Here is a 23,327-nt window from a genome sequence, read left to right as displayed (position 1 = left end):
CCCAACGGTGGAAGCAGGCGGTGGGTCTTTCCTCTTCCTCGGAGAAGGGACCTTAGCAGCAGTTGCCTCCTCCTCAGAAATGTTGATCACCTCCACATGAGCCTTTTCGGCCGCTGGGGTCGAAGAGGGAGTCGCAATTGATACAGCCGCCGACTTGGACGTCGCCTTCTTCGGTCTCTTCGGCACGCCGTCAAGAACCCGTGCCTGAGCCGTCTCCCGATCCAACGCCCTCGACTGCTTTTCCATGAGCTCGTTAGGGGATAGCCGGCGATCTTTCGTTTCAGCCGTAGGATGACGGGTGAGAACCTTCCCGTCCTTATCAAGCCCCAGCCTCTTCAGGTCCCTCTCAGACAGATCCCGGCCAAATCGATCTGCAAGAAACCGAACAAGAGTTACATAAAAGAAGTAAAAACAAAGCTCAGAAAAAGGAACATAACGAGCAGGGGTGGGCCTCACACCGACCCCACTCACCCCAGTTGAGGGCCGGTATGAGGCCCACGCGGCATAACAGCTCGTCTGAAGAATAATGAGCGAGGGGCAGCCATCCCTCCTCAGCGTCAAATAGCTGCATTGCCCGTTTCTCATCCTCCGAAAGAGGGACAAAAGAAGCGTCCATCTTAACCTTGCTACCCCGGGAGACGTATTTCTCATACTCTGCCCGGGTCTCACACCGTAAGTGAACAGGGCCCTGAAAAGACCGAGGCAACGGATAGTCCTCCGGCACTTTGACATACACCCATCGCTCTTGCCAGTCTTTGCAGGAAGTAAGCTTGTTTACGGAGACATATCCCGGCTCCATCTGCACGCTGTACCACCCCACCCTTTTGGCAAATGACGGCCGAAGACTATGAAGTCGGCGGAATAAGTCGACCGTAGGGATCTCCCCTTTAAAGAGGCAGAGCCACACAAAGCCGATTATCGTCCTCACAGCCAACGGATGCAGTTGGGCCACGGCAAGATTCATAGCTCGATGATGGGCACGAGGTGTTCGTTCAAAGGAAACCGGAGCCCGTACTCAATTGCCCGATGTACACGCCGATATGACCCGGGGAGGACAAGAGACCGCTGACCCTCCCGAGGGAAAACAATTTTATACCCCTCACCAAGGAAGAAGTGATCTCCGAAAAGAGTTTCCCGGAGTCGCTTGCGAATTTATTTGTCCAGAACGGTCGAGGCGGTCGTGCGAGGCCTCACCATGGTCCGGAATAGCCCTCCTCCCACCACCAACGGAAGCCCCTCACCACGATCCGGAGTGATAATCCTCCCGCCATCACCGGAGCCCCTCATCATCATCCTCATCTTCCAACTCCTCCGGGAGGGGCAGATCGGCCTACGGGGAAGGAGACTTAGGGCCCCCAAACCTTAGCGGGATGGCCTCCAAAGACTCCTCCTCCTCATCAAGACGCGACGGGGAACCCCGGCGCGTAATACCAATCCCGTCGAAGACATGATTCACAACAAATTACCAAAGCAAGAAAAAAATAAAAGTTTGCTTGTTTACCTTAAAGAAAAACACTCGCCGGATCAGATACTCCGAAGATTAAGAAGAAGAAAACCCTTGAAAGTTTGGAGAGATGAAGATTTTAGAGAAAAATTTTCGAAAATAAAATGGAGGCCAAAATCACGGAATAACTTCCCTATTTATAGAGAAAAGCCCATGAAGAGGGACCAATCAGGGCACAGCCCATGAAGTGTCAACCAATCAGCGAACACACACGTGTCAAGCATGCAACCGCGGAATGTCAATCGTCGCAACAGTTGAATGTCAATCAATGCAATGATGACCAAGCGTCTTCAACAAGCCTATTCACATCTCTGCGACTGTTCATTTCAAGCAAATTCTGGTATCTACTCTCCACGGCCACCGATCAACCAAGTAATGGAGCACGCCGGGGCAATCAAAGTCAACCTAAGCACTCTCACCTGGTCTCGGCCAACGTCATGTTCCTTTTCCACATCGGATACCCTTTACGCATCCATGTGGAGGGGGGATATGGTATATGGTGCGGCCTAACAAGAGCCACGCCGGTACACAAGAAGACACCGATACAGGAAATTTGCGGAAGTTTGTGCAGAATATATGCTCAGCATACATCGGAGCCCATACCACGGCATAGACTACGCTGGGGGCAAATTGATGGGGCATATTCTGCACCGCTGACCAAAGTCAACACACCGAGCAAGGTCAAAGATATCCACAAAGCAAGTCAACGACTTAGATCGTCTAGCCGATGCATCCCATCGGCCCGGCTAGCTGTCGTCTCGGCCCGACAACCCGCCAACCGGGACACATACCCGCGTACTCATATCCAAGACCCTCTCGCCGGCCGCCATAGGTTCATCGGCCGAGGGTAGAACGGTCTTTCCACCTGATAAGCCACTTGGCCACTTGGCCACTACGTGACAAAAGGTGAAAGCCTATAAATACTCCTCAACCTTCTTTGAGGAAAGGATCTCACAACTAAACCTAAATACACTATTCATCTGGTAACATCTCTCTTATCTCTCTACAATACATTCCTAGCCATTTAGCATACAACTTATACCTCTAAGTTCACTGACTTGGGCGTCGGAGTGGGTACGCTTGGCACAAAGCCAAGCCCTCAGTTCGTTCATTGTTGCAGGGGAGGCCGAGGGAGACGATAGAAGCACGAAGGGTCTAATCCAAGACATTATTCTACAAGCCACGGGTGGTAACGATACTTGCTCTGGAATTATACCCGGAACAGAATGAATTATTATAAATACAAGTTATTGTGATTTATAATTGGTAAAATATTTTGGTACAAGTAATTATGAATTACTAAGTCGATTTTTGTATATGACGTATTTTCATTAATACGTTGATTTTTAATATGTTAAAAATACATAACAATTTTATGTAACATGTGACATGTGACATATTGACAAATTGACAAAGATAAAATGGAATCCATTTTATCCTCTAATGGACCGAAATATTGGGTGTGATTAACAATTCTTATAATGTTAATTAAGATTAGTGGAATATATGATTATTTCTCTGCACTAGGCATGCATACCTAGTGTCTCTTGTGGAAGAGCACCAAGCCCATGCATTGGCCATTCCTCCACCCTCCTACCCGGTTTCCCCTATAAAAGAACAAAGGGTCTTTTGCTTAAAAATTGATCATTCACTACATGCTTTAGTGTGTGATTTATTTTTATTCATTCCATCATTCAAACATTATTTTTAGAGAGATAAAAATAATTCTTCCTTCTTCATCCTCCTCTTGACCGAAATACAAGAGGACCAAAATGATTTTTGAGTCTTTTATTTAAGTTAATATTATTCTAGTTTTGATAATACTAATTTTATTAAGGGTATATCTTGGGTATTAATCCTTGGGAGGGATACTATACTTGTATCCTCTTTGTTCATCCATTTAAGGAGAGCTCAAGAACAAGAGAGAAGGAGAACTCTCTTGTGCCCTATTGATCCGAAAATCAAATGTAAGATGATGATTTCTTCTATAAATTGTTTTTAAGTTTGCATGCATAAGATCACTTATTAAATTTATGACAAATTAAAATAAAACACATAGGAATATGTTAAGTATATAGATCTACTTTTCCTTCACATATCATATAATTTTGGGCCTGAAGCTCCAAAAGGATTATTTTACAAAGATGAGGAGATATGTCCATATTTTAACACCGTCTCATCAGTACAATATATTCATATTGTATAAGTGTAAGTCGCCAGAAGTCCACGTCTATGACTATATGAACCGTTGTTCAATTTAAAGCGTTCTTTATGAAAGGCAAATTTATTTGCGAATTAATTTTTATTTACCTGAAGTTGAACAATATAATGAGATATGAAATTTGATTCATTCTTTGAAGTGAATGTGAAATCTCATAAAAACTCTGTCTGTAGTATAGATCGAGAATATGGCGTTATGATAAGCCTAATATTGCTGCCTTAATTGAGCCTAATGATGTGGCCTTATTGAGCCAAGTAAAAAAAGCCCTTAATTGAGCTTAATCATGTGGCCTTATTGAGCCAAATTAGTTCATTGAAAGAAATGAAAATATCTTATGGAAAGGTCATGTGAGACTCATATATGCTCGAAATTCGATATGAGAAAGGAAAAAAATTATCTATGGGTTGCAATTTTGACATTCACACTATGGCCTTAACTTCTTGCAAATAATGAAACTATGACCCAAAGTTCATAGTATTTCCATATACAGAATTATGACCTGAAGTTTCATATTGTTTACAGATTTTCAAACTGTGGCCTGAAATTCATAATGTTTGCAATTCATATTTTCATATGATGATTAATAGTCTTAATTTGTTCATATTCATATATTACTAAGATATGATAATTAAGAAATTCGTATCAAATCTTATCATTTAATTCCGCTAATCAAGGTATATTTCTGCTATACTTTATAATTGTTTATTGAAAAAACAATAATAATAAAATTTGGTCGTAGGTTTCAAAGAAATTCCATATAATTTTATCATTGAGGTTAATTATTAATAATTGCATATAGTTTACATCTTATAACAAGCATTGAAACTCATGTTATTTTAATCCTTACTATTTTAGATTGGCTATAATTTTTACATGAACACATTCACCAATTCTAATTTGTGAGTCGTCAGGCATAAACCTTCATAAATTCAACCCTGCTGTTCCTCTTAAAGCTAAATATCAGAGCGATGATTATAAGCAAAAATTGAATACTCCAACGTTCGTAGCTTTGCACCAGCTGACTTGAAGGAAGGCAGCTACCGGAGTTGTTCTCGTGATTGAGATCGAAGAGGATGTTGTGGGCGAAGGTACAGTTGTTATAAAGGATGAGGAATCACTGTGTCAGTTTCTCGACCTTGACGAGTTAGATGCTATGCACATTTTAATTTGGATGCAGTAAGTTCATTAATAAAACTTGTCATTTGGTTTTACGAATAGTGATGTTTATTTAAATCATCAATGAAAATAACATTCTTCGTTCCATTTGACGTAATAGATACCTGTTTACATACATCGCTGAGGGGAACTACGTTTCTCATGACTACAAATTCTTGTCACCTGAAGTGTTCTCTCTAAAGATGCTTGGATACACATACAGAGATCACATCGATAAAATTGTTCAACGGTTGAGGACGCCCAAAAACCTATAGTTTGCCCCATATTATGAGAATTGGTATGTATAGTACTTTATTATAATGAATCACGATTCTATTCATTTATTAACACGCTTACATGCATATATATGAACTAACAGTTCAATTTTCAATATTTTATAGCAACCATTGGCTGCTAGTGGCAATCAATGTGAGAAAAAGTATAGTGTACTGGATTGACTCTTGCGGACATGCTCCCTCTTAGAAATTTGTAAATTATATAAGTGAGTAAGTTTACAACCTTACATTATAATGTCAATGGTTATTATATGACCTCTGAAGACTAGGCTCCTTTTAATGTCCCCTCAATATTACTGAGCCAAATGCTAATTATAATTTCATGTATACATTTATGAATTAGTGTGTTTCGAGCAATTGGAGCAATAAGTCCAACTATTGTCCGGATAATAGTAAGTGTATTCTTAATAATTACTCCTATTATTTAATTTATGTGTATGCGAGAGGTTGATCTAATTTAGCTTATTTGTATGTGATTTATATAATAGTCTCCTCTACAACCAGACAACAGATAATGCGCCTTTTACTCTTGTCGATCCATGTGAGAGATTATAACCCGAAAATAAACCAGCAGTCACCGGTTAGTGTTTTTTAATAACTATTTCAAACATAACTTGGGTTTAATTCTGTCTATTTTGATTGAGTATATTTTGATTTGTAGTTCTCACTTTCAATCAACAACAATGACCCAACCTATTCGAAGGAAGACATTGCCGACATGAGAAATAAGTGGGCCACTTATTTTCTTTCTTTAACGGAAGGTTAATAGTCCGCTCATTATGTATGTGTGTATATAGAGCCATGTGTATTTAGTTTTGGTCACCATGTTTATAATATTTTGATGCTGGGTTGAATAGATCAATCTGTGTAATATTCTGATGATGCAGGATTGAATTTTTACAATGCAAATTTCTTTGAAATGCTATTTTACAAGAGCATTTTCAAATAAGAACTGCTTCATCGCAAAAATTAGCATTTCAAAGAAATTTGCTAAAACCTGCTAAAACAATTTTTTTAAAAAAATATTTTAAAATTGGATTACGGTTAAAAATAAAACCGTGGTCAATAAATATATTGACAATGGTCGCATTTAAATAGAAAGTCGTTGACATAGTCATCCATAATGCTACGGCCAAAAATATAATATGACGAAATAAAACCGTTGTCGAATTCATGACATTTAGAACGGTTTAATAAGCATAAACCATTGTCATATTTAATATTTTACAACAGTGTTTTTTCAGTAAAACCATTGTCATAGGTTTACGTAGAGCATTCCAACTAATACTACCACGGTTTCAATATTATAGACAACGGTTTTTGAACTGTTCTTAATATTGTATTACGGTTATTTGAACCGTTATTTACATTTCATAATAAAGGTTCCGCCTTTTTAACAATCATGGTCACAAAATAACAACGGTCGATGTAATAACGGTTCCGTGTTTTGTATTACAACGGTATATCACCTTATCTAACCGTTGTTGCACCTATTATTTGGCGTAGTGCACCCGGCCCCCAAATGTAAAGATAACGCGTCGCATATGAGCAACGACCTAGTAAACCCAGATGTAAATGTATAAATAACGTGCTAAATTAAAAATTTCAATATATATGTATCATGCATTCATTGCACATAATCTATACTAGTTATGAGCTCTAATTTATAAGTCATTTTCTAATTAAACAAGAAAATATAATTCCATAATAATATTCTCATTCAACGTAGATCCATGAAGTATACAAAATTAAAAACGAACACTATTTCGTTAAATAGTTTCATATATAACCTTAGAATGAAAACATACTCGACAAAGTCGCTCTCACAATGAATGACTTTTTTTTTTTGTTGATGAGCATTCATCAAATACAACATCAATAGAAAGAATACGTCCATATATGACACGCACAAAGGATTAAGGAAGAAGACTATATTATCTAATCCATATGTCATTTTAAAATCAAACAAATTAATATCTCTCCGTCCTGGTCTTTACAATTATTTTATACATGAGTATTTAGGTAAGGAGAGAGAAATGAGTTTATAATTATTTAAAAAAAAAAATTAACTTAAAATGATGAGGAAATATAATGATTTCCACCTAAACGGGTTAGGTTTATTTACTAGAAAAAAAAAATGTAAATTATTGAATGATACATCTTAAATAATAAAGTGTAAACTATTGATGGAGACCGAGGATTATTGGCTTATTGCTTGGTTTGTTGACTAATATGCACATAATCTCCCTCGATCTTACTATATAAATCTCCAAATAAACCATACTATATTATTCCATGTTGCTTGCATGATCTCCTCACCAAAGTCTACTCCTTTGTTCTCTCTTATCATTTCTTTGTAAGAACACCTTAAAAATCAAGCTTTAATGGCTACAAATAATACAATGGAAACTTCCAACGACAAAAATTCTCATTTTTCATTGCTAAAGAATGTTTCTACGGTTTTCCTTGTACTCGGAGCCCTTTCTTTCGTCTTCTTTTCGTTTTTCTCCTTACAATCTTCCAAATCCCTTGTCTCCCTTCGAAGCCCTTTTTCTAACCTATATCAGGTAATAATTCTCATCACTCTCTGTCCATAATATATACTCTCTCCGTCCTAATCATTATTTTTATTTTTTATTCTTTGTGACGGAGGGAGTAACTAATGTGGCTCGACTTTGTCTAACCCTCGTAATTCAAGGGATTTACACACTAAGTATTATTTATTTAATTTCTTTGGTGCATATGAGGGCGAACCCGGGAGCTAACTAGTTATTATTACTAGACGGGGATCGCCACCCCGAAAATAAAGAAAAAGAATTGTACATCAGAAATCAAATGAGTTTTTGTGTATTTTTTTTTTTAGTTTTATATAGTTTATAAATTACATCTTAGTTTTATGACGTCAAAAATCAAATTTTTCTGAGCTTATATGTAATTTTTGTTGAGTTATAATGTAACTTTTTGAGATTAATGTTTAAGTAAATAAACTCAAAAAATTTATAATAAAACTCAAAATTTTTAAATTAAAGCTCAAAAACTTTATAATAAAACTCAAAATTTTAAAATTAAAACTCAAAAACTTTTTCTTAATGCTCAAAAATTATACCATCTGATGTACTACATCAGATGTATAATCCACTTACTGCCGAAAATATCCTCTCTAAGAATAGGTCGAAGATTGAAATGTCAAACTTAGAGACTGGCTCAATATTACTATACTAACCACATTGCATCCAAAATCCATAGGATGAGCTCGGAGAGACTCTACAAAACGCATCAATGGCAGATAAAACCGTGATAATCGCGGTGGTAAACAAGGCATACGTTGAAGGGAAAGTGCTGGCACCAAACATGCTAGACCTCTTCTTGGAAGGGTTTTGGGAAGGGGAAGGGACAAGGGAACTTCTAAACCATTTGGTGCTCGTCGCAGTCGATCAGACTGCGTACGAGCGATGTCTATTCCGTGGATTACACTGCTATAAGCTTGAAACGGACGGTGTAAATTTCATGGGGGAGGAAGTGTATATGTCATCTGATTTTGTCAAAATGATGTGGAGAAGAACGTTGTTTCTTACTGAGGTCCTTGAGAGAGGCTATAATTTTATCTTCACGGTACGTATTTACCCTTCTTCGTCCTTTATCAAGTTTGTCATGTTAGACCTTGTCAAACCACCAATTTAATAATTCACAAATTCTTGTTTAAAACGGAGTTATCTCTCTTAAACCTTAAAACGGTCAAATACTTGTTAAATCACATTACAAGTTGTCTAGGAAGTGCCAAAAATTTTACGCCGTCTTGGCAAGACTTAGAGCATCCACAATGGTAAGCTAGTTGCTATTAGCTTACCATTGCCACATAAGATTTTCAAGCTACAATATTTTTAAGCTAGAAACTACTACAATGGTAAGCTACTAGTGTTGTAGCTTAGATGGGCCCATATGCACAACATTTCTGAAAATGCAATTGTACTTCATGCCTATTTCCACGTGTATTTGTTTAGTTGGCAAATTTTTTTTGTAGGACCATTTGAGCTACCATGGAGCTAGTTGCTCAATTTAAGCTATAGTTCAATAGGAGTGCTCTAATGGTTAAGCAAGTAGCTTGAAAATTTTTTTATTTGCAAGCAAGTCCTTTTGGGTAACCATTGGAGATGCTCTTACTCATATTCTCTGCATTATCATTTGTTTTTGCATGTTTGTCAATGCTTGATTCATTTGTAAGAATTTTAAAATTTTGATATTATTAATGCAATCATTAAAACAAATTAAATATGGTCTTAGATGACTATATTTAATGTTTTATATATGTAAAAAAAATTAATTTAAATATCTCTTTTTTTTTATGACGAGGGGGTTGAATCCCCCGGGCCCATGCATTCACGCACCACCACATGGACCATGTAAGTCACACCCCCTTCGGGGGCTGCAGTGGCCAAGTGATCATCGCCCCAGCTTTTAGTCGAACCCGGGACCTCTCAACTCTTGCACATCTGCAAACTTTAAGGTTTAACCCGGCTACCACTGGACTAACACACTCGTTACTTTTGAATAATTCCCAAAAAAAGCAAATGATAGTAATTGACTAGGACTGAAAGAGAAATTCTTACAAACTTGTAACTATAATATATTATACAAATATACTCCTAGTAGATAAAACAATGTGTTTTACTGAAAAATGTTAGACGTGGAAAATATTTATACGATGCATAATTTTTCTTTTTTTTGAAAAAAAAAATAATTAATGGGTTATAATATAAGAAAGGATATATTGCATGGTACGGAGTATAAAACAATGGGGTCTGATCGGATGGTATGAGCTTAATGTGTTGGGAACCATTGAAGTTGAGAATTCATCTCATATTGTAAATTTACCCAAAATAGTAACAAAAAACATACCCTTTTTTATATATACTCATAAATGTAATTAAATAAAAGTTATATCCATTTTTAGTAAAATATATCAAATCCACGTAAAAATAACTCTACCGACATCTAAGTATCTAACCCATGTTTAATTATTGCATAGAACGAGTGAGTTATGAGTATGGTGTCATTGGCAATTGCATTGTTATTATTAGGTTAAAAAAGATATTTTGGCTTAAAATATGTTGTTCAGACTCGTTTAAAAATATTTGACATGGGTGTGTGTTTAAATGTCGGATTCGGTTATTTTTATGTTTTTATATTCTGACTTAAAATGAGGTATCGAAGTGTCATATCCTTATCTAAGTGTCGAGTGTTGAATATGTGTACGTGGGCGAATCAGAAGAGACGGAATAACCTAAGTTGTACGTGTTGCTACATTATTTACACTATTGTTCGTGATTGTCTCTTTCTCATTTAGCTAAACAAATTGAAAAAGTAATTTCTCCGTATAAAAAGTGGGTGAGTATTAATTTTTTGTTGTACATCATCCACTTTAATCTAAATTTGAGTCGGGTAGGATCATTAGGATGGTAAAATTCTTCCTAATGAATTCTAACACTACTACATTCTCGGGCTTAAACACAAGACATGTGATTAAGTTAGAATAAACTCTCATCAGTTAATTTAATTGCTCATACATAAATATTGGTTAGTTTATGATGGCGGTTTTATTTCTTTGTACCCCGTATTATAAATAACCTACCAACCATGCATGTTCCTCATATAAGACACGGTCATATACTGTTCCTCATGTTTCTCATTTAAATAACCTACATACCAACCATCACATTTGTGTAATGAGTAGTAGAACTTAGTTTTGTCCTACACTAGTGACATTTAATGTACACCCTTGGTTTTATCTAATCTCCATATTTGGAAGGATTTTCTGTATATTCAATTTAAATTCGGATCGTTTAAAAAAAAAAAAAAAAAGGTCCATTTCTTTCTAGGAATTGAAAAGTATCCAAATCGTTGCATATTAGTACATGAAGAAAATAATGTACACCCTTGGTTATATATAATAGATCTTTCCTATATCGCCATATCGGTAATCAATACCGAGTATAATAAAGGGATTTTTTGTTTTTATTAGATTATTCCTCTGTACAACTTATTATTTCATTTGACAAATTAACCTAAGAGTAGAAAATTGTAATGTTATAACTTGAATTTTTTTCAACAGAAATGCTTAAAATGAAAGAAATTAACAAAATAGGGATGAGCTGGAACTTATTATAATCATGAAATACCCATAACCTATATGTGATATTATTCGAAATTGCGCTTTCATTTTAGAGTAACTAATGACTAATCTTTTATCTTCCTTACCCACAAAGTCAATCAAAAATTCAGACATCATTAATCATCCCAGGTTAGCATGCACGCACGTCGAGGGTAGTTAATTAAAATGATTAATCAAATTTATAATACTACGTAGTAATTAACAACTAGGTATCAAAATGATATACAATCATACATTGTCAGAATTCCACGTTACTGCATTAACGAAATGAAGTCGTGTTTATTTATAGATGAACTATGCTTATACAACTAAAATATTACATTTCGTAGTGTTTAATGCATATAATAATATGCTTATGGGAGATTGGGAGTGTTTTCTAATTAAAAAATATAAGTATGTAGGTAGAATAGTTTAGTAAGGTTATCGTTATCGTTGAATTGGTTGGTTTAGTCGTCCACTCATCTTTAAGAGGAGATGGTCTCTTTCTACGTAGACAGTTGACAATTATGCATGTGTTTCACCCATCATTGGCTCACATATCCCTCCACTAGGCCTGTCAAACGGGTTAGGCGGATCGGATCCTGAGTCAGGTTAGAATACGAATCAGATCAAATACAGGTTGAGTTATATGGATCTCGGGTCGGGTACGTAATAAGTAGGTAGAAACGGGTCAAAAAAAGTTTATAATGTCTTTAATTTATCATTTTTCAGCCGAAAAAAATCATTTTTCAGCCGAAAAAACGAATTACTTTTTAGAATTAAATTATATTTAATGGTATTAATAGTATGATTATATTAGTTATTTATCGTGCTTATATTAAAGCATTTATAGAAATAAAATTATTTTAATAATTATATTATTATTTAATGACATAAAAGTTATATTAAATTGATTTTTAAATTAGTTTTTTTTAATTAAAAATATTAAAAATATTATTTTTATATTTATTAATTCAAATATAATATAAAAATATTAATATTTTAATAATATTCTTGATTTAGCTTCAACCCATCGGGTCAAATGGGTCAGGTCATGTTTTGACAAAAAATAACGGATCATTTAATTTCAGGTTGCGGGTCAAGATTTACGAGTCTTTGACCCTAAAAACCGGGTGGGTCATGTTTAGGGATGGCAATGGGTAGGGTCTGGGTAGGGTCCGCCTAGACCCGGACCCGACCCGAGATTTTCCCTTTGGACCCGTACCCGATCCAGACCCGCAAGGGTCTAAAATTTGAGGACCCATACCCGGACCCTATGGGTAAGGGTAGGGTCTGGGTCTACCCGTGGGTCGGAGTTTCAGCCACTTTAGTAACAAGATTAACAGCTATGGGGTCTATAATATTAAAAAAAAAATCATGCTACTTTACATTATGAGTTTATTAATCTGCCGTTAATGGTGGTTGTCGGTCGCCGGCTATTAGAGAGGTGGTTGTCAGTCGCGTATCAGTGCTGTGGTGGTGGTTTTCTTGTGTCAGTGGTGGAGTGGTGGTATTGTCAGAAGAGTTTGGTTGGATTTTATCACTTTATGGGATGAGAGAAGAGAAAGAGACTTTAGTTGAGTTTCTACAGTGTGCCAGTATGAATTCAGAAAAGTTGTAATTTTTTTTTTTTCCTTTAATAAAGGGTCTAAGGGTCGGGTATGGGTCTCATAACTTAGACCCGGACCCGGACCCAAAATATTTTCTTAAGACCCAAACCCGACCCAAACCCATTGGGTCTGAAAAAATGAGACCCATACCCGACCCATTAGGGTCCGACCCTCAGGGTCTGGGTCGGGTCCCCGACCCACTGCCATCCCTAGTCATGTTTTGACATGCCGACCCTCCACCCTAAAATTATTCGACCGAGCTATTGATCAAAATTTCAACTAGTTTACTTCTTCTTGCAATCGTTTAATTAGTAGCTTATTTATCCAAATAAGATAGCTGAAATGAAATGTTACCTAAATATCTAGGGTAACGTGTAAAAAATAAGCTAACTTATTTGATCAAAGTAATTTTACCGAATATCAATTACTTTTTCACTAATTTATCTAACATTTTTAATATGGTCAACGACCTTATCAGTTTCTAATTTTCAACTAATTTTTCGGTTTCCAGCTAAATAATCTTTTTTTTTTTTGTGGAAAACAGGATACAGATGTGATATGGTTAAGAAATCCATTTCCAGTACTAACTACAATTACAAACAAGACTCAAGGCTTCGATATCCAACTTAGCGTCGATTATTACAATGGCAACCCATCTTCCATTCGTAACCCGATTAACACCGGATTCTACTTTGTTAAATCCAATACCAAAACCGTTTCCCTATTCAACAAATGGTATGGTTTAAAGGATAATTCGGGTGGAGCTAAAGAGCAAGATGTCCTACAAAACCTAACAACGCACGGTGTGCTTCAGGAAATGGGCTTAAAACCAAGGTTTCTCGACACCAAATATTTTAGCGGGTTTTGCCAAGGTAGTTCGGATATCCAATCCGTGATCACGGTCCATGCCAATTGTTGTAGGTACATTAAGGCTAAGGTGACCGATTTGTCTCAATTACTTCGTGATTGGGGTACGTTCAAAGTCGCCCCTGCTAATGAAACGTCTTCATTTCGATGGTCACCACATGTGGAGTGCTACAACTCTTGGAACGCAACGTACGGGAATAATCCTTAAATTTAGTTTATCGTATAAAATGATTTAATTGTACTGCTTAGGAAACGGCGAGTTATTCTGTGGGCGCTTAGACGAATTCATGTATAGAACCGACTCATAAATTTTTTTGCTCGTAAAAATGTTATTGTTGAACTTTTTTCTTTTTCTTTTACGAAAGTTCATGTATGTGTAATGAATTAATGATGTTAAATAGTGCCGCAGAGGATCAGTAGCCAATAATATTTGATTCCTGGCCGCTTCAAAACAGACATGTCCCATGAGAAAAACAGCCAATAAACAGGCAACCTGTTTCTATTATCGCGATCAACATTGAGCATATATAGGGAAGGAGCACTTGGCAGTAGCTCCAAATTGACATTCGAGATCGAATTACATCCAGAGTTTTAATGTAAATTAAATGATTGTAATTATACTCGGCCACCAAGGTTCCAGCCTAACACCCTCTTCACCTTCTTCATCTAGCGCCTTTGGCAAAGACACTGCGATTTGACCTTCTCCTCCCATACCTTCCTGCCCTCTTCCTCCTTTTGCGCTTCCGTTACCTCTCAAGCCTCGGCCTGGGTCCAGGCCAATGACCGCACCCCCGCTGCCCCATGCACCGGTACCACCCCCCTGATGCCTCCCATTAGCTGGGCCCTCCCTCCGCATGGTTGGCTGAAAGTCAATGTCGACGCGGCCCTTTCCCCCTCTTCTTGTTTAGCTAGCCTGGGGTGTGTCATTAGAGACTATCATGGTTCTTGGGTCTTAGGTTGGTCTTCCCGCCTCTTTGCCCCTAACCCCTTCCTTTGCGAGGTCCTTGCCATTCGTGAAGGGATTATACGGTCTAGCATCCATGTGAATAATGTCTTGATTGCGTCTGATTGTTTGGATGCGGTTACCTCTATTTTGCAGTCGAACGTCCCATGCGGCCCTTTTGCTAACATTATTCTTGAGTGTAGGGAACTCTTGAAGGACTCTCCCCATTTGAAGCTTGTGTTTGAGAAAAGAACGGCCAACCGTGTTGCGGATGCTATTGCCCACTACTCCATTCGGGATACTAGCTCTTCTATGGGTCTTTTTTAGTGGGACTATGCCCCTCCGTTTGTAATCGATCTTTGTACTATTGACTTTGTTTTGGCATGTGCGCCACTTTCCCCTGACCCGTCCCCTTGATGTAACTGAACACGCTCTCACTTTATTTATTTATATATGTTCTTCTTCTCCAAAAAAAAAAAAAAAGGTTCCAGCCTGAAGAGTTTAGGATTCCAAGTACCTAAGAGGAGGGAGAGGGGGTGAATTAGGTACTATTTAAAAATTTCAACTTAATCTTTATTGAGTTAAAGTAAATTGATTAACGATATGTGTGATATGTGATTATTTTGTCTCATTTTACCGCTTATTTAATGTCTTATCACATGTCATTTCCGCTCTTTGGAGCGATTTTTGGTACAAATTATTTCCCTTTAGTTCATTTGGCTTTAGATAATGCTTTGTAGGTGAAACAAGGCAAAATGAGACGGAATTTGTGCATATTGGAGCCATTTGGATGGAGCAAGGACTTGGGGGCGGAATCCTAGCTTAGGAACAGTCTTGGCTCACTTGAAGACCCTTTGGATGAGCTCTCAAGGCTCCTTGGCCCTTAAGGAGAAGCTATGAAGCAAGTAGAGTCGTCCCTATAACCATCCATATGGGACAATGACCGGTATGGAAGAAGGGAAGTAAGAGGCGAGTGCTAGAGTCCGTCCTTAAACCCATCCCACCGGGACAGCCACCGGGACAGACAAGGTCGTACCGACCGGGACAAATTTCATCCCTAAGGGACGGTTCACTTCGCCCCTTTCTCTTCCGGTTCACCTCCATTTGTTTTGCAAACACTATATATACTCTCACTTTGTAATTTATGGGACACAATACCCTAGATCTAGTTTTCCAACCTCCAAGTTTTGAATTTTGTTAATCTTTCCTTAATCCTTTCATAATTAACCTTTAATTTCTCTAAAATTAGCTTAGTTTTAGATCTAGTTTTGGGTTGAAAGAAGATTGAAGTGATTCACTTTTCCAATCAATCCAAGTTTCATACTTTTGCAATCTAGTTGGTATAATTCCTCTCCCTTGTTCATTTGTTTACATTTGTCTTTCATTTTAGTCTTGCATATTAGTTTAATTGTTGGAGATTGTCTTGTTTATTGCTAGAATTCTCTCTCTTGTTTATTTGTTCATGTTTCTAGTTGTTGTTTCTCATCCAAAGTTTGAATCTTTGAATGTGTGTGTCAAAGTTTGTTCCTTTTTACGTTAATCCTTCTCCATCTTAGCTTAATTAGTCTCTTCCCATAGTTTTGTTGGTCTATTGCATGTTTAATTGTAGAAATCAATTTTATATCATGTACATGGTTAAAGTATCCATCTTTATCAATTATTTTGTCTTAATAACTATGATTCGTGAGTATTCCTTTAACTAGGACTCGATTATCCCCGATATGAGTTTCCTACTTTGTTAATATCCACTTAATTGGCCATTTTAGAGGGTGCTAAGGGAGAATTAAGGGGATTTGCTTGTGTCTTTGACTTGTTAGGATTTTCTTCTCATCCTTGACCCTTGACCATTGATGAGAATCAATTAGGTGGAGGATTGGGTTAATTTTGCTTGTCTTTTGTTAACCTTGGTTGAGAACCTTGGGAGAACACCGTTAATTTTGGATTTGAAATCGACCCTTGAGAAAGGGAGTGGGATGACTCGAAAACACGACGCGGGATTAATGAATCTAAATACACTTTAAGCCACCTCTAAGTTTGTGCACAAATTTGGGGGAGTCGGAACTTGAATTTAGACACCCGACTAGCGAACCCGAAAGGGAGGTTGGAAGGGATTGCTAGTGTCCACTCGCGAACCCGAGAGGGAGGTGTTTGGCGACCTAGAGTTGTCTTCCCTCTTAGCACTATCTAATCGGCCATTAAAGGGAAGCTAAATTTGTAGGAAGATTTATCGGAGGAGAAGTCGGGTCCTAGGCCTTTCGTATCACTGAATTACAACTTTCAATTTCAATTGCTCATTTTCCATAATTAGTTCAATTGCATTTTATTTTAATTAGTTTAGTTGACTAGTTTAAAAACGCAACTCAATTATTACCGACTTAGTTAAACAAAAGACTTAAAACAATTAGTACTCTCCCATGCTCCTTGATTGCGGATTCGGCCCTTAAATAGTGCAACGAACTCGTTCTCTTGCAAGGTAAGACTTTGAATCATCAATGAGGAACAAGTGGATATATCAAATAAATCGAGTAATTAGAAGTGTATCACGTTGTTGAAGAAAATTGCTGAAATGAAAAACAACGGTTGTTCTGACTGTTGCTTCTTTGTCTTAGCAAATGAGGTAAAGGTTACAGACCAGAAGTAACAGTATTCAGGACCGTTGTTAAAGGAAAACGCAAATGAAGTACAAGTAAAGTAATTGCAGCGGAATTAAAAGTAACGAGAGATCCACACAATGATTTTTGAATTGGTTCGGCCAACGCTCTAAGGGCCTACGTCCAATCTTCTTTTTATTGATTAGTTAAGTGATCTACTCCGACTACTTAAAACCCTTACAAATAAAAAGGACCAACATTCTACTCCGGTTGCGACAAAAGTTCAAAGACTGCTCCGTCTAAGAACTCGACACTCTAACTTAAAATGTTTACAAGATCAAGTTTCCTCAAACTGATTCGAGAAAAATTGATAAGGACAACTTATTGATCAAATGATTCTAGGTAAGAGAACATGATACTTAAAGCAACGGTAGTAAAGACTGTTGTCACTTGAAGACTTAGAAAGATTTTGCAAATGAAAGAAATGACTTGAGTTCTTTAAAAACAATTTTGCAAAACACTTTGAAATTCTCAGAAAAAAGTCTTAGTGAATGAAGTAAAGGAGTGCTCCTTTTATAGGGGGCGAACTAGGGTTTTGAAGGTCAAAGCTTTTGGTAGAGAACAAATATTTTGACCTTTCCAAGTTTGCATAAAAGGGAGCATTCTTCCAAAGGTGAAAGAAGAAAAGAAGTTTTGTTATTATCTTAAAAGGTCTTTGTAAATTAGTCATAAAGCAAAGTTGACAATCAAGTAAGGACATTTTAGAAAACAATTTTGGAAAGAAATAAGTTCTACTTTCTCAAAAGCCATGATAAAAGAATTTGCCAATTTGAGTAAAGCCTTTTTAGAAGATGCCTTTGAAATATTCTTTTCTTCATAAAAAAACCTTTCATTATATTCAAAATATCATAAATGAACATTTCACAAATAAAAGTTTGTATTTGAAAGCTTAAGTATTTTGAAATCAAAGACTCTCTTCAAGTGACACAAGCTGAAGCAACAGTCTTGCTTACTGTTGCCTCGATAAGCAGACCGTTGTTAAACAACGGTCTTGCTTACTGTTGCATCAGTAAGTGGACGGTAAACACAATGAATAGGGAGGTAGGCTTAATCCTGAAATGTAACACTTTGAAACACAATTAAAATAGGCATGTCATCATCAACAATTAAGTTCTAACACAGCCTGGCCTGTGATGAATCCAAACATCGCTCTGTATATGAGCGCCATTTTAACACCGCGAGACCAATTTAGATAACTTTGTTTAAGAGATGAGAGCTATTACCACTCACACCAGCCAACTTTGGTAGTTTTTGAAAGAAATAATGAATATATAACAAAAAAAAAAATTTGGTAAAATGTGAGTGTATTATATATATATAAAAAAAATGAGTTTCAAATACAAAATAAGGCCTAAACCTTTCCAAGGATTAAATAAAATTACTCAAAAGAATTTGAAAAAATCTCAAAAATAAACAAATGGGTTATTTCATTGGAATAATCCATCATATACCCTCTTTTCTTAGATTAATCTATCCTCGTGTTTAACTGAGAATAATCTTATCGTTGACGTCATTTAATTTATAGTAGACCAATGAAAGAGTTACCTAGACAACCGGTTTATTTTATAATTAACCTTTAATAATCATCCTTCACTTTATTTCCCCAAAACTCTCTCCAACTCCATTGACTACAACAGCCACCACACACTCCCACCAGTCACCACCAACTACAACACCCATCAGCGGCAACAGCAAACTGCACACTCCCACCACCGACTACTACACCCACCACCCACAACACCCACCACCCACCATCGACAACACCAAACCGCACACTCCTACCACCCACCACTCCACCACCCACAACAACACCCACCACCCACAACACCAGTCGCACACTCCTTCTACCCGACAATACCGCTTCACTTTATTTCCCCAAAATTGGATTTGGTTTGAATATCTAGGCTTAATTTGGTTGGATTTTTTTCGAATTTCTGGGGTTGATTTTAAAAGAATTTGTGTGAGGAGGCTTAGTATCTCTGGGAAGATTCAAGTGCTCAAGGATTTCGAATTTCTGGGCTTCACTTTATTTCCCGTCGGATCTGGTTTTTTTTTTAATTGTGTCAATGTTTACGGTTGTTGTAGGTGTTGTGGTAGTTGCGTGGGGTGGTGACAGTGGTGGTGGTTGAATTGAAGAAATGAAAATTGACGAATTGAATAAGAAGAAGAAATGAAGAATTAACAAAGAAAAAAAAATGGGACCTACATCAGAGCTGACAAATAATGACAAGACACGAAAATACGACACGAACCCGACACGAAATTAACGGGTTTGGGTTGAGGCTCAATGACCCATTTATGTAAGTGGGTCGACACGAACACGACACGATATTTAATTGGGTCGGGTTTGGGTTGAGCTCTCTAAACACGAACCCGACACGAATGACCTGTTTAATAAATTAATCCTATTTTTTTTATCTTTCATCACATAAATATACTTAAAACTTTCCAAATATTGACATGACACGAAAACACGACCCGAACCCGACACGATATTAGCGGGTTAGGGTTGAGGCTTGATGACCCATTTATGTAAGTGGGTCGACACGAGCACGACACGAGATTTAAACGGGTCGGGTTTGGGTTGAAGGGTTTGTGACCCGTTTACATGTGACACGAACACAAACCCGCCACGACCCGATCTGTTTGTCAGGTCTAACCTACATGGTCACTTGTTTAGAAACTGGTAGCATCAGGTCAAAAATGAGGCTGGTCTATTACAAGTTAAATGAAGTTAAAGATGAGATTATTCTTAGTTAAACACCAGGATAGATTAATTTGAGAAGAGAGGGCATAGGATGGATTATTCTCATAAAATAACCTTAAACAAATTACAACAAAAATTAGTACTCCGTAATAGACTGAGAAAACATAATTAAAATTATGTCTCTCGAGACCGCAACAAAGCAAATGGAACAATTTAATTTAAATGGAGTATGTATGTTTAAAACCATCTGATAATATCTCCACATGATAGATTCATTCATAGATGCGACTTTGATACTGCACACAACTTCTGCACTTCTCTTTTTAGTAATATAGAATTACCACTACACTTCTATATTTGGTAATCGCAAATTCTTGTTTCAGCCAAGCCATTTTTGTCTAAAATAATAAGTCGTGTTTCAGATGGGGTCTGAGACCATTTTAATGATCAAATGTGACCATAATGTACCATTGTTCCAGCTAGTGTTTACAGCATAGTGACTTTTTCTTCACACATTTGAGTGTAAAGTAGTCTCAAATTTCCGTCTTATTGTTCCTGACGAAAATAGTCCGTCCTAAAGGAGACTTACTCGTAAGTAATATAGAATGGGACCGTTGTATGATTCTACGTTTTTACCCCTTCCAACATACCGTTCACCGTTGTATGATTCTAAGTTGACAAAGCATGACCTCCTCACCAATGTCAACTCCTTTGTTCTCTTCTAATGAAGTCTTTATAAAACACCATAATAATTAGCTCTCTAATGACTACTACTACTACAATGGAAATTTCTAACGACAAAAATCCTCATTATTCATTGCTTAAGAACGTCTCTACATTTTTCTTAGTCCTAGGAGCCCTCGCTTTCGTTTTCTTTTCGTTTTTCTCCTTACAATCGTCGACATCCTTCATCAACCTTCAAACCTTTTTTTCTAACCCTAATCAGGTAATTCAACAAATTATGTCCCGATCATTTATTTACATATTCTTATTTAGGTATCTCGTTTATTTCTTTATCTTTCTGTTTTTAATAACATGCATGTACAAGTTGACAAATATAATGCATGTGGAGTTGTGTTTTCACTTTTTGTTTTGTTTTAAAAGCATGTCCTTTCTCATTTCCTTGGTCTTTGTGTCAAAAGCAAACGTAAAGAATTGATCGTTTCCATTGACAGAGACATACTACATTGCATAATCCGACAGATGAGCTAGGACAGGCACTAGAAAAGGCATCAATGACAAACAAAACCGTAATATTGGCGGTAGTAAACCGGGCATATGTGGAAGGAGAAGTGGTGCCAAACATGTTAGACCTCTTCTTAGAGGGTTTTAATGCAGGGGAAGGAACAAGAGAGCTTGTGAACCATCTGCTGATCGTGGCGGTCGATCAAACAGCCTACGAGCGGTGTCTTCTCCGTGGCCTTCACTGTTATAAGCTTGAAACGGATGGTGTCGATTTCACAAGGGAGGAAGTGTTCATGTCTTCTGATTTTGTTAAGATGATGTGGAGAAGAACTTTGTTTCTTCTTGAGGTCCTTGAAAGAGGGTATGACTTCGTCTTCACGGTACGTAAAATTGAAATTTCCCTCCAAATCTCTCCTATATTGAAAAGCGGATTCCTCCAAATCCCTTTTGTTATCCAGACAAGGGATGTTGTATCCCTCCTTTCCCGTCCCCTCCATTTCCCTCCCAATCCCGTCATCCAAACAAGGCCTAAATCTCGAGTAATGTTTTGTTAAACTTTTGTTAACGACTTTTTTTTTTTTTTTTTTTTTTTTTGGTAACGAGGAACATCTCTCATTAGCAGCCTAGGACGATACACCTTTGTTAACGACTTATTATCGCTTGTAATGTCTAAAAACAGGATATAGATGTTTTGTGGTTAAGGAATCCTTTTACGATCCTAACCACAAGCAAGAAGCGAGGCTGTGATATCCAATTTAGCACCGATTGGCATTACAACGGCGATCCATCTTCTACTCGCAACCCGATTAATACCGGATTCTACTTTGTTAAATCGAATAGCAAGACGATCTTTCTATTCAACAAATGGTATAATTTGAAGGATAATTCGCATGGTGAGAAAGAACAAGATGTCCTACAGAAGTTAATATCACACGGTGTACTTTCGGATTTGGACCTAAATGCTAGATTTCTCGATACCAAATTATTTAGCGGGTTTTGTGAAGACAGTTCGGATATTGAATCAGTGATACACCTTTGTTAACATCTAAATCTCGAGTAATGTTTTGTTAAACTTTTGTTAACGACTTTTTTTTTTTTTTTTTTTTTTTGGTAACGAGGAACATCTCTCATTAGCAGCCTAGGACGATACACCTTTGTTAACAACTTATTATTGCTTGTGATGTCGAAAAACAGGATATAGATGTTTTGTGGTTAAGGAATCCTTTTACGATCCTAACCACAAGCAAGACTCGAAGCTGTGATATCCAATTTAGCACCGATTGGCATTACAACGGCGACCCATCGTCTACTCGCAACCCGATTAATACCGGATTCTACTTTGTTAAATCGAATAGCAAGACCATTTTTCTATTCAATAAATGGTATAATTTGAAGGATAATTCACATGGTGAGAAAGAACAAGATGTCCTACAGAAGTTAATATCACACGGTGTACTTTCGGATTTGGACCTAAATGCCCGATTTCTCGATACCAAATTATTTAGCGGGTTTTGTGAAGACAGTTCGGATATTGAATCAGTGATCACGGTTCATGCCAATTGTTGTAGGTTCATTAAGGCTAAAGTAGCCGATTTGTCTCAATTGCTCCGTGAATGGGCCGCGTTCAAAGTAATCGCGGCTAATGCAACATCTTCATTTCGATGGTCTCCACACTGGGAATGCAGAAACTCTTGGAGCGCGACCTATGGGAATGACTGAATTTAGTTTTATCGCATCGAGACAAATGATTAAAACGGAGAAAGTAATTAGTTTTACTTCTCAAAGAAATTATGAGAGGGTGTTAAAAATGACTTGGTTGTGCCTATCCCAATTAAATTTTTTGCTCGAAATTTTCATTTTTTTTCACGAAAATTGTGTGAAGGCGGAATTATACCCTTTGATTTAAAGAGAGAATAATTTATTTTTGATTTTCCAAGGTTTTTTTGACTTCATAGTCCATACTCCATAGAACATAACGTCATACGTACTAGTATGTTGATCCTCTTCATTTCCTAAAAGATATAAAGGACATGTTTCCTC

The 23,327-nt window shown here is 37.1% G+C and overlaps 2 protein-coding genes across 2 annotated transcripts; both read left to right on the top strand.

The window, feature by feature from the left end:
- The first annotated feature begins 8,455 nt into the window (after nucleotides 1-8,455).
- On the top strand, nucleotides 8,456-14,057 carry LOC141607167 (uncharacterized protein At1g28695-like). The gene is made up of 2 exons (XM_074426526.1): nucleotides 8,456-8,788; nucleotides 13,479-14,057. The coding sequence occupies exons 1-2, from the start codon at nucleotides 8,456-8,458 to the stop codon at nucleotides 14,007-14,009; spliced, it is 864 nt and encodes a 287-aa protein (XP_074282627.1). The 3' UTR covers nucleotides 14,010-14,057.
- A 7,183-nt stretch (nucleotides 14,058-21,240) lies between these two features.
- On the top strand, nucleotides 21,241-23,107 carry LOC141605248 (uncharacterized protein At1g28695-like). Its single transcript, XM_074423944.1, has 2 exons — nucleotides 21,241-21,667; nucleotides 22,482-23,107. The coding sequence occupies exons 1-2, from the start codon at nucleotides 21,338-21,340 to the stop codon at nucleotides 23,004-23,006; spliced, it is 855 nt and encodes a 284-aa protein (XP_074280045.1). The 5' UTR covers nucleotides 21,241-21,337; the 3' UTR covers nucleotides 23,007-23,107.
- Nucleotides 23,108-23,327: the final 220 nt, after the last annotated feature.

Source organism: Silene latifolia, chromosome 10 (assembly GCF_048544455.1).
Source record: "Silene latifolia isolate original U9 population chromosome 10, ASM4854445v1, whole genome shotgun sequence".
Taxonomy (NCBI): Eukaryota; Viridiplantae; Streptophyta; class Magnoliopsida; order Caryophyllales; family Caryophyllaceae; genus Silene; species Silene latifolia.
The sequence above is the reverse complement of the archived record's forward strand: the minus strand, read 5'-3'. Positions and strand labels throughout refer to the sequence as shown.

Bases quoted from the DNA above. Each gene is read 5' to 3' on its own strand.
- LOC141605248 (XM_074423944.1), top strand. From the start codon at position 21,338: ATGACAAACAAAACCGTAATATTGGCGGTAGTAAACCGGGCATATGTG. The intron at 21,668-22,481 runs GTACGTAAAATT...GTCGAAAAACAG, and splicing joins GGTATGACTTCGTCTTCACG to GATATAGATGTTTTGTGGTT.
- LOC141607167 (XM_074426526.1), top strand. From the start codon at position 8,456: ATGGCAGATAAAACCGTGATAATCGCGGTGGTAAACAAGGCATACGTT. The intron at 8,789-13,478 runs GTACGTATTTAC...TGTGGAAAACAG, and splicing joins GCTATAATTTTATCTTCACG to GATACAGATGTGATATGGTT.